The following is a 19,304-nucleotide window of genomic DNA, read 5'->3' on the forward strand; positions in this document are numbered from 1 at the left end:
ATTCCTTCTGACCAGTCAAACAAATCCTGGAGCAACCAAAGACCCCTGAGAGTTCCCACAACCCTTTTGCAGTGCCCTGACCATGTCGCCTCTGGTCTCCAAGGTGGTAAAAAGCCAAAAAGCCCCATGACCACCCTAGCTACTCTCACTAGGGTGCTGATGGCACAAATACATCAGGGCATCCACTGCTACTCTTTGGAATTCAGCACAGCTCTCCTGGGCATGCTTCTCTCCCAAACCAACAGCCACAGGCACCGCTTGGACAAACTGCTGCTGCCCCAGACACCTTGAGCTGCCCTGATCTGGTCCCTGGGCACTGCAGCCCCCAGAGAACTTGGGGTCCAGGGAAAAGGGCCCAGGTACTGTCGGCTGTTGCAGCTTGCCAGGGTCCTACTGAGCTTAGGGCCAGGTGTGAGGAATCCATTTGGTGCCACCAGAAATGTACTCCGTTCCAATGGGGGTCTGGGGCTGTTGGTGGATGGGACATGTCACAAGGCAAAAATATAGTGAGGCTGCACCTGCAGTCAATGTCTGTGCCACCATCCTGCTCTGGCATCTACCCTGGAAAGAGGTCCTCAGCCATGGCTGGAGCGCACTACTGGGCATGCATGTCCCTGGCCAATGGCTGCGCAGAGGGCAGGAGAGAAGACAGTAGAGCAGTCGTGGGCTTCCATGAACTCCCAGTGCAAGGGCAGGCACAGAGGAGAGGCAGTAAGTGCTGACAAATCCCCTGTGGCACAGGACAACCAGGGACTGGGGCAGGCAGGAGAGGCTGGGCAGCAGGTCAGCACTGCCTGGGCAGGGCAGTGTCCCTGTGGGCAGGCTCTCATGGACTGACCCTGGGAGAATGAGGTGCCACATGCCACCCTGCTCTTCTGCCCAAGTCCAGCGCTCTTCCTCTCTGAGCAACCTCTTTGCTTTTGCCAAGGGACTTGTGTCTGCCAGAGGACACAACCCAGAAGCAGCTGGCCATCTCGCACCCTTCCCTGGGACTGGGTGTGGCCGCAGGTCACTCTTGGTGCCTCTGACATGGGAGGACCTGGCCTTCATCACTGCCAGATAGATCCTGGGAAAACAGGAGAAGAAAGATGGGAATTGAGAGGCAATGCAGGGCAGGGTGGGGGATTCATCTGAGCCACCTCAGGGGCCAGGCAGGGTATGGGCACCCTTGGGCAGGTTCTCACTGGGCTTTCCCCAGGGACTGGAGACACCCATAATGACAGTTCCAGCTCATCAGTGCGACCGGCCACATTGGACAATGTTCTGGTGCCTGACTGTTGCATCCGGAGTGCAGAGCCACGTTCCTTCCACAATCCGAGCACCAGAGGTATGGAATAGGCTGTCCTCTTACCTGAACACATCACTCCAGCGTCTTCACTGTGATAACAGTCCTGTTCATCCCATCCTTCATGTGCGCAGTCAGACAGGGTAGACTCTGAGCCTTTACAGTCAACCTCATCCATCCAAATGGGGCCAGATCCTGGACCAAAGTGTCCATACGGAGGAGCTTCAACAGCAGACCCGCAGTTCAACTGCTTACAAACCACTTCTGCATCGTTCATGTCCCAGTCATCATCACACACGGTGCCCCACTGGCCCTCATGTTTCACCTCCACTCTCCCAGCACAGCGCCTGCCACCATCTGCCAGCCTCACCTCCGCAGCCCCTTCAAACATCAACATGAGATTAGTTAGGAGAGCGCCGAGGTCCAGCGTTATAGGATTGAAGGGACTCCCTGCTAGTGTAAAGTCAGGGTGTCTCTTCCATCTGGGCTGTCCTCACTGCAGTGCAGGGGTCCCTTCCATCCCCACAGGCTATGCAAGGCTGGGGGTGTGCAGTTCTGGCCCTGCTGGGTCAGTTGTGGCCCCACAGACTTTGGTATCTTCTTCCACCCCAATGGCCCCTGGCTCTTGCCCCCAGCTCATGCCCGCCCAGGGCACCCGCTTCTCCCCAACCAGCACCCTGAGATCTGCTTCCCACAGTTCTCCCCGAAACACACACTGCTGCTTCTCCCCAGGACTCCCACCTCCCCTGGACCACAGTCTGCCCTGGAAACCTCCCAAAACCTCACAGCTCATCCACTACCCTCAGCCCTTTCTGTGTCCCCTGTGGAGCAACACAGTGAGACCCCTCAACACATGCCCCCTCCTTGTCCTTGGGCATCAGCCCAGCCCTGCCCTTGTCTAGGATCCCCCAGGAAGGTCACCTCTTTGCAAGCCTGTGGGAACAGATACCCTGGTTCCCTTGTCTCCACAAGCACAACCGACCCCTCCTCAGGCTGACCCCAGGGCAAGAGGGAACAGCCCACATCCCCTCTGGGCTTCCCCTGAGGCTGGGTGTGCCTCTGGGATCACAGAGCAAAGAGCCACCAGTTGAGCCACAGCCAGCTCACAGGGCACAGTACTGGCACAGCAAAGGCTCCAGGAAAGGTGTCCGAGGATGGCACATCCATGGACAAACCCAAGGACCAACAGCCATAATCATGGGAGCCCTGGCAACAGAAATGCCCTTCTCCCGTTCAGAGAAGTACAGGGTCAATGAACCTGGGCACCTTCTACCCCATGAACACTGATACATGGGAAGAAGACCCATTTCCAGAGGGATCACTGTGGTGCTCCTTGGCCTCAGGACTGGGGGACAAGGGAGCAAGCATTTACCCCTGCACAGCTGCATTCAGAGGAGCAGCTACAGTGACCAAGAGGACAGAGACCTTCTGTCCTCATCCTGAATCTTTCTGTAGATGTGTACCAAATTCTTGAGGATAGAACAGAAGCAGGATAATGGCTTCAGTGCCTTTTCCTGCAGAACTGGTGACTGCAGAACAGAACATACCCCTCCTGTCCTCACGCCTGGCCCAGCACGGTCCGTGCTCTGCTCCCCAACCCTCAGCACAGCCCCAGTGTTCGACACCCCACCCCGAGTCCTTACGTGTGCAGGTGACAACAGCGCTGTTCGCGTGGGTGCAGGGCTGGTCCCTGAGAGAACCCCTGGGGCAGGAGGCGAGGAGGGATTCATTCCCCACACACTGCAGCTCTCCATCCCACGTGGGACCAACCCCTTCTCCAAAGTGAGCTCCCTCAGCGACAGGCAGGGCCACACCACACTGCAACTCCCTGCAGACCACGTCAGCAGCTTCGGGACCAAAGTGTGAGTCACAGACAGTTTTCCACAGGTCACCATCAAGGATCTCCACACGTCCTGAGCAGCGGCTCTTCCCTTCCACCAGCCGGACAAATCCTGGAAAAAAACAAACTAACTAGCAGTTCCCTGAGTCTGTGGCAGTTAAATGTCCACATTTCACATCACCTCCAAGGAAGCTTTGACCAGGTCAGCTGCTGCACATCCCAGAGGAAGCTTTTGAGGGAGTGTTGGTGACACAGACACATCCAGGCCCATCAGCACCTCTTCTCTACATCATCACAGCACTTAAGGATATGTTTGTTACAGCACCAGACACAGCTCAGACAATTGCTGCTCTACAAGGTGCCCTGTGCTGCCTGGAATGGTCCCTCATCACTGCAGTGGTGTGCGCAGTTTGGGTCCTGAAGAATAGGCCCAGATGATAATGACTGCTGCAGCCTGTTTGGTCCATGCGCTGCTTGGAACCCAGCAGGGCCATCACCTTCACTCAGTCAGAAATGCAGCCAGCTCCCAAGGGTGTTCTGTGGTGTTGGGAGGTTCCAGTTAGTGGGGAGACATCACAGAGCGCAGAAATGGTGCAGCTGTTACCATGGCTGGTGCCTTTCCAGACCCCTCTGATGCCTTGTCAGAGAAGGTGTCCTCCACTCCATGCGGCAGGAGACCCCGTGGGCTCACGCTGGCTCATAGGGTAACAGCAGGCACTGATGAAAGTCAGCAAGTGCTGGCAAAGACCTTGTTTATAGGGAAGTGTGAGGAGACGAGGGCAGGCAGGAGGGGTTGGGCAGAAGGTCAGCGCTACCTGCATGTGACCATGTCCGTGCAGGGCTGTCACAGCTCCAGGGATGTCCTACTACCAGCCTGTGCAGGCAGTGGTGCAGGAGAGAGCACCCAGAGTCAAGCAGCTGCAGAGCTCCCAGACCTCGCAGTGCTGGACAACACAGCTGAGCCCTGGGGACAGGCAGTGTCCTGGGTTTGGCTGGGAAAGAGTTAACTTTTTGGCAGGAAGCTGAGAGAGGACACAGTGCAGGCAGCTGACCCAGCCTGGCCAGGGGGATATTCATATGGTCACAAGGCCATGTGACCTCATGCTCAGAGTATATCTTGGGGGAGACAGCCGGGGGAGGGAATTGGCTTCGTGGGTCAAGATGGAGCCGAGCTCCAGGTTCCACATGGTGAGCAGTTGTAGCACTTGTTTTGTATTGTTCTTGCACCATTGTAGTTATTATCCCTCCTTGGATTTCTTGTATTGTCCTACTAAATTGCCTTTGTCCCAACCCACCAGTTTATGCCCCTTTCTTCTCAATTTTCTCTTCCCCACCCCACAAGTGGCAGGGTGGTAGCTCAGCCCCGGCTGGGCTAAACCACGACAGCCCTTTTTGGTGCCCAACGCGAGGCTCGAAGGGTTGGGATAACGGCAGATTCAGCTACAGCGCGTTAAACCAAATCCGTTACACGTGTCATTGCGTTAGTTAAACAGTCGCTGGTCATAACGTTGTTTTGGTTGCTCACATGGAAGTTTTCTCTAACTCCTTACGTGCCCCGTGTATTCGCTGCGGTGAGGTTCGTCATGGCTGGGAGAGAGGTCAGGGCTTTCATTTTGCTGTTCTGTGTAACAGCGACTTATGGTACAATAACGGTGCTGGCCACGAGGCTGAGCTGGTCTGCATACGTGGCATTGGCATCGCGCCCGTATCTCGGGTGCCACCTCTTGGGGTTTGATGATAAATGTGCCCAATCTACAGGGAAAACAGGAGAGGATAGTTTCCTCAATTTCTTCACCCCGCCCTTTCTCGTTCAGGCTAATTACAACAGCCTTTAGGGGGCCTACAAGAAAGATGGGGAGAGGCTGTTCAGGAGGGCCAGTTGTGATAGGACAAGGGGTAATGGTTTTAAAATAGAGGGAGGTAGATTCAGGTTGGATATTAGGAAAAAATTTTTTACCATAAGAGTTGTAGAACACTGGAACAGGTTGCCCAGAGAGGTGGTGGATGCTTCATCCCTGGAGACGTTCAAGGCCAGGTTGGATGAGGCCCTGAGCAACCTGATCTAGTTGGAGATATCCCTGTTCCTTGCAGGGGGGTTGGACTAGATGACCTTTGAAGGTCCCTTCCAGTCCTAACCATTCTATGATTCTATGATTCTATGATTCTATGAATATTCTGGGAGCGTTCTAGGCAGCACAGCCTTATTGCTCTGTCTTCCAAAGGTGTTTCAGGTCTTGTTCGGAGTTAAACAGAGATCCGCCCTGAGGCCACATAGTTATGAGTGGCAGGGCGTGTGGGAGAACATGGGCAAATGCCTAAGACGGTTGACACCTCCAGCGTTTTGGAACTTTACCTCTGAACAAGTGCAGAATCCTGGAAAACTAATGGAATGCTTGGGAAAAGTGTGCTCCCACCCTGGCAATCCCTGGGAGACACAGATCAGTGCAACGTGCTGGAGCCTGGCCCACGCCTACCAAGTTGCCTTGCTTAACACCCTTCAGCACCCTCAAAGAGGAGAGGAGGTCCCTGAATCTGACAGCAAAATGGCAGAAACTGTGTCTACTCCATCCCCCATGAGAGGCACTGCAGGTGAACCAGAGAACCCACCTGTTTCAGTATCAGTCGCCCATGTACAGAAGAAGTGCATAAAGAAATGGGTTCACTTAGTGAGGGATGAAGATGAACCAGGGCCATCACAAGAACAGGAGGAGAATGAAGCAGAGCTCACATGAGACTGTGATCATCCCATCTCTATCCCAGGGTGAGGTGCGAGATATGCAAAAGGATTTCAGCTGCCACCCAAACAAGAACATTGTCACCTGGCTGCTCCGATGCTGGGATAATGGAGCCAATGGCCTGGAACTAGAGGGCATGGAAGCTGGGTAGCTGGGATCCCTGACTAGGGAAGGGGGCATTGACAAGGAAGGCGAATGGAAGAAAACCACAAACCCTCAGCCTCTGGAGGCGACTTCTGTCAAGCGTGAAGGAGAGATATCCCTTCAGGGAGGATATTCCATGTCATCCAAGCAAGTGGACCACTATGGAAAGAGGTATCCAGTACTTGAGAGAGTTAGGCATGCTGGAGGTGATTTACAATGATCTGAATAATGAGCAGTCACCCATAAATCCAGATAAGTCCAATGCAACCAGCCCATGTGGCGGAAGTTTCTACGGAGTGCACCAGCATTGTATGTCAACTCATTGGCAGTAATGTCCTGGAGAGAAGACAAGGAATGAATGCTGCAGGACTGGGCTGGTGGATTCCAGCAATACAAAGGAAGTATCTCTTCCTCTGTCCAGGCCTGCATTGCAGCTGTGGAGAAACTGTCCCAGGACTTCCAGCAACTCAAAGAGGATATGCCCTACTCTCCACCTACACGGACTCGTATCTCGACAATTAGAAGTAAGCGTTCCCCCAATCAAGAGAGAGAATATAGAGCGTACACACCGTGAAGTAACCTGTGGTTTTTCCTCCGTGACCACAGAGAGGACATGAGGAAGTGGGATGGAAAACCTACCTCGACCCTAAAGGCACAGGTACAGAAGTTGAAAGGAAAAACAATCACAAAAGGAGATCCTTCCAGGAAAAATGTTGCTCTGGTTTCCTGTGGGCAGCTCCCCAGACAGTATAGAAGGACTGATTCTGTTTCCAATCCTCTTGAAGGAACTTCTAAATCATTTTTACAAAAGGTGAGCGATGAATACAGTGACCAGGACTAGAGGGGCCCTGCCTCCAGCCAGGGGGAGGAGAGGGATAACAGGATTTATTGGACAGTATGGATTCAATGGCCTGGCACGTCAGACCCACAGGAATATAAGGCTCTAGTGGACACCGGTGCACAATGCACCCTGATGCCTTTACACCATAAAGGGGCAGAACCCATTTGTGTTTCGGGAGTTACAGGGGGATCCCAACAGCTGACTGTAGTGGAAGCTGAAGTGAGTCTGACTGGGAATGACTGGCAAACACACTGCATTGTGACTGGCCAGAGGCCCCGTGCATCCTGGGCATAGACTACCTCAGGAGGGGGTATTTCAGGGACCCAAAAGGGTACCGGTGGGCTTTTGGTGTAGCTGTGGAGATGGAGGAAATTGAACAGTTGTCTGCCTTGCCCGGTCTCTCAGAGGACCCTTCTGTTGTGGGATTGCTGAGGGTTGAAGAACAACAGGTGCCAATTGCTACCATGATGGTGCACTGGCGGCAATACCGCACCAACCAAGACTCTCTGGTTCCCATCCATGAGTTGATCCGCCAACTGGAGAGCCAAAGGGTGATCAGTAAGACTCCTTCACCCTTCAACAGCCCCATATGGCCAGTGCATAAGTCCAATGGAGAGTGGAGATTAGCAGTAGACTATCGTGGCCTGAATGAAATTGCACCGCCACTAAGCGCTGCTGTGCCAGATATGCTGGAACTTCAGTATGAACTGGAATCAAAAGCAGCCCAGTGGTACGCCACCATTGACATTGCTAATGCACTTTTCTCAATCCCTTTGGCATGAGAATGCAGGCCACAGTTCACTTTCACTTGGAGGGGAGTCCAGTATACCCAGAATTGACTGCCCCAGGGGTGGGAACACAGCTCCACCATTTGCCATGAACTGATCCAGACTAGACTGGAACAGGGTGAAGCTCCAGAACATCTGCAGTACATCGACGACATCATCATATGGGGCAACACAGCAGAAGAAGTTTTTGAGAAGGGGAAGAAAATAGTTCAGATCCTTCTGGAGGCTGGTTTTGCCATAAAACAAAGTAAGGTAAAGGGACCTGCACAGGAGATCCAGTTCTTAGGAATAAAATGTCAAGGTATAATGTCATCACATTCCAGTGGAAGTGATCAACAAAATAGCAGCTATGTCCCCACCAACTATTAAGAAAGAGAAGACACAAGCCCTCCTAGGTGTTGTGGGGTTTTTGAGGATGCGCATTCCAAGTTACAGCCTAATTGTGAGCCCTCTCTACCAAGTGACCCAGAAGAACAATTTTAAATGGGGTCCTGAGCAACAATAAGCCTTTGAGCAAATTAAACAGGAGATTGCCCATGCAGTAGCCCTCGGGCCAGTCCGGACAGGATGAGATGTAAAAAACGTGCTCTACACCGCAGCCAGGGAGAATGGCCCTACATGGAGCCTCTGGCAGAAAGCACCAGAGGAGACTCGAGGTTGACCACCTGGGTTTTGGAGATGGGGTACAGAGGATCTGAAGCCCGCTACACTCCAACTGAAAAGGAGATATTAGCAGCATGTGAAGGAGTCTGAGCTGCTTCAGAAGTGGTTGGTACTGAAAAGCAGCTCCTCCTGGCACACTGACTGCTGGTGCTGGGCTGGATGTTCAAAGGGAGGGTCTCCTCTACAGATCATGCAACCAATGCCATGTGGAGTAAGTAGGTTGCACTGATCATACAAAGGGCCCGAATAGGAAACCTCAGTCATCCAGGAATTTTGGAAGTGATCACAAATTGTACAGAAGGCAAAGATTTTGGAATGTCACCGGAGGAGGAGATGCCATGTGCTGAGGAGGCCCCACCATAAAATGAACTATCAGAGAGTGAAAAGCGGTGTGCTCTGTTCACGGATGGGTCCTGCCGCATTGTAGGAAAACACTGAAAGTGAAAAGCTGCTGTGTGGAGTCCTACACAACAAGTTGCAGAAGCTGCTGAAGGAGAAGGTGAATCGAGTCAGTTTGCAGAGGTGAAAGCCATCCAACTGGCCTTAGATATTGCCGAGCGAGAAAAGTGGTCAGTGCTGTACCTCCATACTGACTTATGGATGGTGACAAATGCTCTGTGGGGGTGGTTACAGCGGTGGAAGCAGAGCAACTGGCAGCGCAGAGGCAAACCCGTCTGGGCTGCCCTGTTGTGGCAAGACATTGCTGCACGGGTAGAAAAGCTGGTTGTGAAGATACGGCACGTAGATGCTCACGTACCCAAGAGTCGGGCAACTGAAGAACACCAAAACCATCAACAGGTGGATCAGACTGCCAGGATTAAAGTTGCTCAGGTGGATCTGGACTGGCAGCATAAAGGTGAAAAATTTTCAGCTTATTGGGCCCATGATACTTCAGGCCATCAAGGAAGGGATGCCACATACCAATGGGCTCGTGATGGAGGGGTGGACTTAACCATGGACACTATTGCACAGGTTATCCACGAGTGTGAGGTGTGCTGCAATCAAACAGGACAAGCGGTTAAAACCTTTCTGATTTAGATGCCGATGGTCAAAATAGAAGTATGGGAGGCCTGGCAGATTGATTACATCACACTCCCACAAACTCACCAAGAAAAGTGCCATGTACTCACAATGGTGGAAGCAACGACTCGATGGTGGGAAATGTATCCTGCGACCCATGCCACTGCCTAGAACACTATGCTGGGTCTTTAGAAACAAATCCTATGGCAGCATGGCACCCCAGAATTGAGTCAGACAACGGGACTCGTTTCTGCAACAACCTCATAGACACTTGGGCCAAAGAGCGTGGCATTGAGTGGGTGTATCACATCCCCTATCACGCACTGGCCTCTGGGAAAAGTGAACGATATAACAGACTGCTAAAAACAACACTAAGAGCAATGGGTGGTGGAACCTTCAAACATTGGGATACTCATTTAGCAAAGGCCTCCTGGCTAGTTAACACTAGAGGTTCTGCAAATTGACCTGGCCCTGACCAACCAAAACTCCCACGTACTGTAGAATGGGATAAAGTCCCCATAGTGCGCATGAAGAATATGTTGGGGAAGGCAGTTGGGGTTAATCCTGCCTCAGGCAAAGTCAAATCCATTTGTGGGATGGCTTTTGCCCAAGGACCTGAGTGCACTTGGTGGGTGATGCAGAACGATTGAGAACTCCAATGTGTGCCTTGAGGGGATTTGATTTTGGGAGAGAATCGCCAGTGAATTAAATTGATTATGTTAGTTGCTAAATAACCCTGATACTGTGTGTCATCATCACTACCGTTGCTGTCTGCTATATTAATGGTATTACTGCAAGAATCACCTAAATTAATGAGGGATGAACTTTGACGGAGCCGAGAAAATGCAGCAATCATGGAGCCTAGAACTGGCTTCAGCAACTGGTGTCCAGCAAGAGTTTGACCTCTTCAACCATGGACATGGATCATGCCAGATACACCAGTCGTGAGCTCCGGGTGCAGCGTGCAACAACCTAACACTGCACACTATCTCTCCTGGCCTGAAAGACTGGTATGCCAGATGGAGCCCCAAAGTCATGGATTCAATGAACTCAACAGACACGTTAGAGGAACGGCCCATAGACTTAGGAAATGACATCAGTTGGGGGGGGGGGGTAGGGGTGCACGTACATATATATGGCAGGAAAAGCGGTACACAAGGACCCTCAGCATTGTTGGCTTGGAGCCGGCTGAATGGGTGGAGACCAGGAGAGATCAGTGGACATCTTGGGGCAGGAATGGACAAATCATCTGCAGTGAAAGACACTGACTGAGGAGGAGTGAGACACCGTGGCAGCGTCGGTTCACCCTTGGGTAAACTCCCTCTGGGCTTTTCGCAGGGACTGAGGGCATCAGCAATGACAATCCCAGCTCGACAGTTAGACCAGCATCACCAGGCCCTGCTCTGGCATCTGCTTCTTGCTCCCTGAGGGCACAGCCAAGGTCCCTTCTCCCATCTGGAACCCAAACGTGGGGAAGAGGTTGTCCTCTTACCTGAACACATCACTCCAGCGTCTTCAGTGTGATCACAGTCATGTTTACCCCATTCTCTGTGTGTGCACTCAGACAGCGCAGACTCCGTGCCATTACAGTCAACCTCATCCATCCAAATGGGGCCAGATCCTGGACCAAAGTGTCCATGCTGAGGAGCTCCAACAGCAGATCCACAGTCCAACTGCTTACAAACCACTTCTGCATCGTTCATGTCCCAGTCGTCATCACACACGGTGCCCCACTGGCCCTCATGTTTCACCTCCACTCTCCCAGCACAGCGCCTGCCACCATCCGCCAGCCTCACCTCCGCAGCCCCTTCAAACGCCAACATGAGATCGGTTAGGAGAGCGCGGAGGCCCAGCACTGTGGGACTGGGGGAACTCCCTGCTAGGGTAAAGTCAGCGTGGGAACCCTCTTCCATCTGGGCTGTCCTCACTGCAGTGCAGGGGTCCCTTCTATCGCCACAGGTTGTGCAAGGCTGGGGATGCCCAGGTCCAGCCCTGCTGGGTCATTCACAATCTCACCACACATGGCACCTTTTCCCACCCCAGTGGCCATTTGCCCCATGCCCACCTGCACGCTGCCCAGCCCCACACTGGGCACCCACTTCTCTGGGCATCCACTCCTCCCCACCCCAGCAATCCTTGAACAACCCCAGGAACCCAAACCTGCAGCTTCCCATGCAAACCGCCTGCCCTGGCACCATTCAAACCCACGCCCACCCCCAAGGCTTTCCATGTTCCCACTGAGACGATCCAGAGGATTCCTCCTCCCACATCCCCTCCTCGCCCCAGGTGTCAGCCCAGCCCCTGCACTTGGCCAGGCCCCCAGAAAGGATGTCTCTCTACTGAAGATGCCTCAGTCCTCTTCCCTCTGTGGGGCACAAACTGCCCTCATGGGGTCACGGCTTCCCTGGAACAAGGGGGCAGTGAGCAGCACACAAATTCTCCAGGGACCCCAGAGGTTATCAGTGCCCTGGGCATCTCTGGGTGCTGCCATGACCAGCTTGGCCACCACCAGCTCCAGAGGCACAGTGCTGGGGAACACCAGGTCCCAAAACAGTGCCCCAGGACAGGGTGTCTAGGAATCCAGACAGCCACAGGCTGCCCTAAACACTGGAGCCCTGGAAAAGGAGAGACTATCTCCCACCCCGATGGGCACAGGGAAGGGCAGAGGGTCCATGGACTTCAGCACCTTCTACCCTTTGTCTCAGGAGCATCTTGCAAAGAAACTCCCAACAGATCCCGATGACCACGCTGGTACCCACTGGCCCTGGGCTGTGGGACAAGGGACCCGGTACTTACCCCTGCACAGCTGCACCCAGAGGAGCAGCCACAGCATCTGAGGGGACAGGAGTCCCTCTCTGCCCATCCTGAGCCTCCTGCCCTGCCAGCACATCCTTGCTGCGCCACGCTCCCCGCCACAGCTCCTGCGGACTCAGGGAACAACGACGATGGGAGGGCAATATATCACTGCCGATGCCAGCGCAGCTACAGGAGAAGCCAATCAACGCAGCAGCACCTTTTTAGACATTATCGGGAGCTATCTCCCCTCCGACGCAGCTCAGCCCTCCAATGAACTTCTCCAGCGCCATTCATGACCATATATGAGGGACGGCTCCGCTGCAGGTGTCATGTCACTGTGGTGGGAGGCTGTCACAGGACAGGGCCGGTTGTAGTGGAGGAAATGGGTCTTTCGCTCCTTGAACCCCACTGTGTGGACCAGGAGCACTGAGCATCTCCTATGCCGGGCACATCCAAGAGCCCAAGCAGCGAGTGTCCAGCCATCCCCATACCATGGGAAGCACAGTGCTGGGACTGTGCTGGGGGCTGAGTCAGGATGGGAACAGCCCCAGCCCCTGATACTACACCCTGCTGTGCTGGGAGCAGCAGGTGGGAAAGGGCCTTAGTCCAGGCCACAGCCCCATCCAGGAGCACTCACCCATCCCTCCCTGGAGAGCCCCATGGAATCACAGAATCATAGAATCGCAGAATGGTTAGGGTTGGAAGGGAACTCAAAGATCATCCAGTTCCAACCCCCCTGCCATGGGCAGGGACACCCTCCACTACACCAGGTTGCCCAAAGCCTCATCCAACCTGGCCTTGAACACTTCCAGGGATGGGGCAGCCACAACTTCTCTGGGCAACCTGTGCCAGTGCCTCACCACCCTCAATGTAAAGAATTTTTTCCTTAGATCTAATCTAAATCTCCCCTCTTTCAGTTTAAAGCCATTGGCCCTTGTCCTATCCCTACATGCCCTTGTAAAAAGTCCCTCTCCAGCTTCCCTGTAGGCCCCCTTTAGGTACTGGAGATCTGCTATAAGATCACCCCGGAGCCTTCTCTTCTCCAGGCTGAGCCAGAGCTGGGACACGTCCCTGCCCTGGCAGCAGACATGCAGCCCAGGGGCTCAGACATCCCCCTGACTCTCGGGCTGTCACCGAGGGGCCGTTATTCCCCACAGGCACATCGGGAGCTGCAGCCTGCAGGTGCACAAACCACAGCCCACGTGGCCTCGCAGCGCTCGCCGCGCTCCCCCCGCCATGCCCGGGCAGGAAGTCTGTGGTTTCCTCCTGGCGCTACGCATAGGCGCATCCCCGCCGCGGCCCCGAGCCGCCCCCACCCCAACTGCTCCAGCTGGGGCTGCTCCCTTGGCCTCACGGACACGAGGCCGGGCAGCTCTCGTCCTCCATGATGTCCCTGTGACAGCACGTGGCTGCTCTGCACCGAGCCCCAGAGCCATGGGGTGCTGTCGGCGATGTGACCTCATGCCCTCCTACTGTCGGCGCGGTGTGCCCATGTGCTGTGTCGGCGGTGACCTCGCATCCCCCCTGCTGCCCTCGCTGCGTGTGCACGGGCTGCACTGCCACATGTGTGTGCGCAGCATATGGACTTCTGCTGACAATGGTTCTTCCAAAAAGCCGTATTTGGGCATGGTTGAAATATGATTTTGGTGGGGCGATGCCCCAAGAGGCCCAGGGCCGGCGGGTGCGAGGGGTGACGCGCGGCCAGGGAACGGGTCGCTGTGGTGTCAGAGCTCAGTGTTTGTGCCCGACGTAAGAGCTGCTCCCGCCTCTGCCTGCTTCCAGTCTGCACAGCCCTTCTCCAGACAGCCCCTGTGGGACCCTCCCGGGTCTGGTGTGAAAATCTTCACAGCCGTGCTGAGGTCCCCCCCTGAGCAGGGGTGACACACAGCCTTTTCCATGTGCCTCCTCACCTGGCCGTGGGCTCCCTGCTTGGCAGCACCTGGAGCCCTCCTCCGTTTCCTCCCCATCCCTGGACCTGGTGGTGGCACCCAGTGGTGCCTCGAGCTGTGAACTCCCTCATCTCCAGCAGGACAAACCAGGAGCTCAAGGATGCAATTAGGAAAGGGCCTACCTGGAAGTTTTTGCCATAGTCATAAACTCTCCATCTCCCTCCACAAATGACTCCCAGGACATTCCATCCAAAACTGGTGCTTTGGTGTGTTCTCCTTATTGCTACCATTATCTTTAGCATGAACTTTGACATTGATACTCATGGTTCTTGTGTTCCCAGAGAAACGTTTGAACTTGTCTCACTCCTTCAGAGTCATGAACCTGCTCTGTCTCACTTGGAGCCTGTGCAAAGCTGTGTCTAAAACTGGGGTGCAGCTGGGTCCCCCATAGCATCTCTGTCATAAAGCAGCATCTCCCCAGTGCACTGGGGAGATGAGCAGCCGTCATCCCCATCCAGATGGAGCTGCTTCCCAGCCTGACCACTGAGGCCAATGTGGAGTCCCCCTGTGACCCCAGGCACCACAGCCAGATCGCTCTGCAGAGCAGCACCAGCAGATCCAGGCCCTGCGGGGATAATGGAGAGGGGCTCGCAAACGGCCAGGTAGATCAGAGAGGGGTGAGGGAAGGATCAGAACAGAGATGAGCGGGGTTGCAAATCGCCTCAGAGAGAAAAATGCCAGGACCCAGCTGATCCAAGACAATGCCCAGACTGTGGTACTCTAAAGCATGCTCATAGTGCAGAGCAAGAAGTCCTTGCTGTCCTGTTGCTCCACCAGGCCTGGGAAGTGGATGAAGAAGGGTCATCTTAGTGCATCTCTTAGTGCCATCGTCACTCCTGAAGGATGGAGTCCAAAGGGAAGCTGGGATCCTGCATCAGGGCTGGCACTGGAGGAAGCCTGACTCAGCAGCCGTATGAGTTTGCTGCTGGCCTTCAGTCCCTGTGCCCAGCACATGTCTTTGAGGCAGCCTCTTCCACCCCGTGCGTCAGCCCTTATACCACATTCACCCGCAGTCCTAGTTCCCCATCCCAGCCGTTTCCAGCCCTGGTCAGTCACCATGGACTAGGTGAGGGCTGATCTTCGGAATACGACCAGCTCCGTCCTCTTGCTAGACTCACTGTCTGCATCATTGTTCATGCTGTGTGCGTAAGGGTCTTCTTCAGGAGGTGGGTAGCTTCAGTGATGGGGGGGTTTCCTATTAAAATGAGCAAAGTTCAGCTAGTGGACAAAACATTTGCAGCTAGTTAAAGATTGACATGACCAAATTGCCAAGATTCTGGTAGAACGGGATGAGGCTCCTCATTTCTTAAATTTAAATGCTCAGCCAGGTGTTTATGACCTGACTTTATCATAAATCTGGTAACCTAGTGACATATCTCACATCACTGGGGTGAGCAGCCACTGGCACTGCCTGCTGAGACCCCCAGACCCGCTTCTGAGCCCCAGCGCCATGCACCACAGCTCTCAGTACCTCCCCTCCAATGCCACCATCCTCCTTCAGGAGCACCATCAAATGCATTACTCCCTGACCAGGTATGCAGAGGCGCTGCTGGGGGTCCTCTCTGCTCACCTCTTGTGCCTCCAACTCTGCGCCGGTGTCAGCCCACAGGCACTGCTACAGTTCCTCTGTGCTGAGTGTTTGGTGTCTCGACGTGGCCTTCTCTGAGCCTATGCAGGGAGCCCCAGTGGGTGTCTCTGCTTACAGCTGGCCACCACATCCTGGCTGCAGTCACAGTGTTGTCCCAAAACTTGGGGTTTGTTCACCTGGTGTGCAATATGCCAATCCACACTCTGAGTGGGGGCATTTCCTTTTATTACATATACACGTATATAGGGGTGCCTGTCCCAAGACAGCACACGGAAGATCCAAATCAACAGTTATTTACACACGAAACGTTAACATATTCGTCTTTCTAATACATATACCTTGTTATTCTGTTAAATGATTAGTTAAGATTTCTCTGTCTAGAATGCAAATCAGAACACACGCTCAGTTTCCTACTTCTATTGCTCTCTTTTGAGTAGGTGGTGTCGTGGTTTATAATAAAAGAACTGAGGGTCGAGACAAGAACAGAGAGGGAGCACCCACCAACCATGGTCCCGGGCAAAACAGACTCGGCTTTCTTAAAGCAAAACAATTTATTAACAGTTGCTTAAAAAGGACAAAGGGAAACAAAGCTGGTTACTTGAGAGGATAAAGAGAAAACAAGGCCAGATCTTAAAAACAACACCTCCCCATCCCCCTTTTCTTTTGTTCCTGGCTCTACCTCCTCCCACCAGTGGCGCAGGGGGACAGGGATTGAGGAGTGCAGGTCAGTTCATCCATGTTGTTACTGCAGCTCCTTTCTTAAAGGAGGAGGAGTCCTTACACCATTTTCCCTTGCTCCAGTGGATCCCATACTTACACCGTTTTCCCATACTCCAGTGGTCCTCTTTTAGGGTGAGTGTATCTGTAGGATATGGTTTTGCATACATTATTTCAAAGGGACCTACTCTTTCCCTAATTCTGGGAGTTATTCTGACTCTCCATAGGGCTAAAGGTAGGGCTTCTACCTATTTAAGGTGAGCTTCTTGACATAATTTTGAAATTTGCCTCTTAAGAGTCTGATTCATTCATTTCACTTTTCCACTGGATTGACGTCTCCGTGGGGTGTAGAGATCCTACTTTATCTTCAGAAGTTTTGATACTCCCTGAATCCCTTCTACTATGAAATGAGGTCCATTGTCAGAAGATATTCCTTCAAGAATACCAAATCTTGGGATTATTTCCTTTAACATTACCTAAATTACTTCTCTTGCCTTATTGCTGCAACAGGGGAAAGCTTCAGGCCAACCAGAAAAGGTGTTTATAAGAACTAATAAATATTTATGCTGGTTACATCTAGGTAACTCTGATAAAACTATTTGCCAGTATTCTCCGGGAGTTATTCCTTGTTTTACATTTCCCTCTATTGCCTTCTTTTCCACCTTTGGATTATTAGCACAGTATATTGGACATTTGGTACAGCACTATGTCTCATAGCGATTTCATAATTTCATTTCTGCATTTAACAGGAGTTCCTTGTGAGTTTAGAAGTCCTCCTTCTTTCCAAATAGCCCCATGAACATGGGCAGCTCCAAAAGCATATTTAGAATCTGTAACAACGTTGACTCTTTTTTAAGCACTTTCTAAGGCTCGAGTTAAAGCAATTAACTTCGCCTTTTAGGCAGAAGTATTACACATGGTCAAGGTTCAACTTCTAAAACCCGATCTCTAATCACTGTTGCATATCCAGCACATCGTTTTCCTTCAGACATGAAGCTGCCTCCATCTGTATATCATTCTAAATCAAAATCAGAAAGAGAAGTATTCTGTAAATCCTTTTGGCCAGAATAAACTTGTTCGATTGTTGCCAAACAGTCATGTTGTAATTCTCTTTGTTCTGAGATCAGCAGCAGAGTTGCAGGATTTAAAGTGACAGATATCAAAAGGGTGACATCATCGTGCTCCAACAGAACAGCCTGGTATTTAGCCAACGTGCTAGCAGAAATCCAGTGATGTCTCTGGTTTTCTCAGAGAGAGATGGCAGCATGAGGTATCAGCACAGTTACACTGTTTAGAGAAATACCCCACAGGTCTCTTCCAGCTTCCCAAGATTTGGGTTAGGACTCCTAAAGCCACTTGTTGTCTCTCATGCACATATAGCTGAAAGGGCTTTTCCAAATTTGGAAGTCTTAATGCAGGAGCTTCCATAAGTCTTTTCTTGATTTCATCAAACCTTTTTGGCACTCAACAGTCTATTCCAACAGTTTTTCTGGACCCTTGGTGGCAGCACATAGTGGATTAACAATCAGTCCAAAATCAGGGATCCACAACTGACACCATCCAGCCATATCCGCAAATTCTCTCAGCTGTTTTTTTGGTGTGGGTACAGAAATTCTGCAAATTGACTCCTTCTGTTCTGCACTCAATTTCCTCTGGCCTTGCATGGTTTCAAATCCCAGCTATTGGATTCTGTCTTTTGCTATTTGGGCCTTTTTCTTGGAAACACAATATCCTGCAAGTCCTAGAAAGTTTAACAAACTTATTGTAGCTTCTCGACGTTCACTGATGTTACTTGAGTCAATTAATAAGTCATCAACATACTGCAACCAGGTTATGTGACCATTATTATTGTGCCATTGTTCCAATTCTTTTGCCAATACATGATTAAATAACGTTGGGCTATTTTGAACCCTTGTGGTAGTACAGTCCAACATTGTTGGCTCTTTGGTCCCAAAGTGGTCAGACTTTCTCGTTTGAAAGCGAAGATGAGCTGACTCTGTTCATCCGCTGAAATGCAAAAGAAAGCACCTTTTAAGTCTGAAACTGTAAAATACATATTATTTTCAGGGATGGAAGCAAGTTAAGTCTATGGATTTGGCACCACAGGGTGGACATCGAGTGTTCGAGTGTCGATTTCCTGCAAGTCCTGCACAAACCTGTATTTTTTTGACGGTTAGGCTTTCTTACTGGCAAAATGGGGGTAGTAAATTCTGATTGACGCTCTCATAATTGTCCATATTCTAAAAAAAGAACTAATGAGTGGTTCCAGTCCCTTTCACACCTTGAATTTGATAAGATATTGTTGGGTTTTTTTCTTACCAGTCGGGCTCAATTTTGATTGGAGCAATTCTTTGTTTGTTCGTCCCAGTTTCCCTGACGCCCACACCAGGGGTATCACTACATTCGATCCTTCTTCAGAAATGTCTGCATCTTCATCCTTTTGCACCTTGAATCAGCAAATACACCTGGGCTTTTCAGGTGTTTCGTTGGGCAATGTGTAACTGTATCAAATATTCAGAAAAAGTTATTTGTGCATTTAGTTTACATGACCAATCTCGTCCCAACAATGGCAAGGGGCACTCTGGCATATAGAGAAATGAATGAGTTACTGTAGTATTTCCAAGAGTACACTCCATTGGTGGTAAAAATAATCTTAGAGTTCTTTTCCTGGTGGCACCAATTACACTAGTCTCAATTTTACTTAAGGTCCTTTACAGTCAGTAAGTACCCAATGAGTTAAAGTTACCATAATACAAGGTTAGGTGTGATATCAGTCGCTTAGATAAGATCTGCTGTTCATAGAAGTTATCTCTGCCTCGAGGAGCAAACTTGAGAGGTTGTGGCTGCCCCATCCCTGGCAGTGTTCAAGGCCAGGTTGGATGAGGCTTTGGGCAACCTGGTGTAGTGGAGGGTGTCCCTGTCCATGGCAGGGGGGTTG

General features: G+C 51.8%; 1 protein-coding gene across 1 annotated transcript; it reads right to left on the reverse strand.

Moving 5' to 3' along the window:
• Nucleotides 1-1,049: 1,049 nt before the first annotated feature.
• Nucleotides 1,050-12,179, reverse strand: LOC147528286 (scavenger receptor cysteine-rich domain-containing group B protein-like). Its single transcript, XM_086616210.1, has 4 exons — nucleotides 12,113-12,179; nucleotides 10,809-11,123; nucleotides 1,352-1,666; nucleotides 1,050-1,066 (listed from the first exon to the last, which is right to left on the reverse strand). The coding sequence occupies exons 1-4, from the start codon at nucleotides 12,177-12,179 to the stop codon at nucleotides 1,050-1,052; spliced, it is 714 nt and encodes a 237-aa protein (XP_086472336.1).
• Nucleotides 12,180-19,304: the final 7,125 nt, after the last annotated feature.

Source organism: Tauraco erythrolophus, chromosome 9, assembly GCF_009769465.1.
Source record: "Tauraco erythrolophus isolate bTauEry1 chromosome 9, bTauEry1.pri, whole genome shotgun sequence".
NCBI classification, from domain to species: Eukaryota; Metazoa; Chordata; class Aves; order Musophagiformes; family Musophagidae; genus Tauraco; species Tauraco erythrolophus.

Excerpts from the sequence above, each read along its gene's own strand:
- LOC147528286 (XM_086616210.1), bottom strand. The coding sequence starts at position 12,179 with ATGGGCAGAGAGGGACTCCTGTCCCCTCAGATGCTGTGGCTGCTCCTC. Across the intron at positions 11,124-12,112 it reads CTGGGTGCAGCTGTGCAGGG|GGGCTGCGGAGGTGAGGCTG; the intron begins GTAAGTACCGGG and ends TGGCGTTTGAAG. Across the intron at positions 1,667-10,808 it reads CGCTGGAGTGATGTGTTCAG|GGGCTGCGGAGGTGAGGCTG; the intron begins GTAAGAGGACAA and ends TGATGTTTGAAG.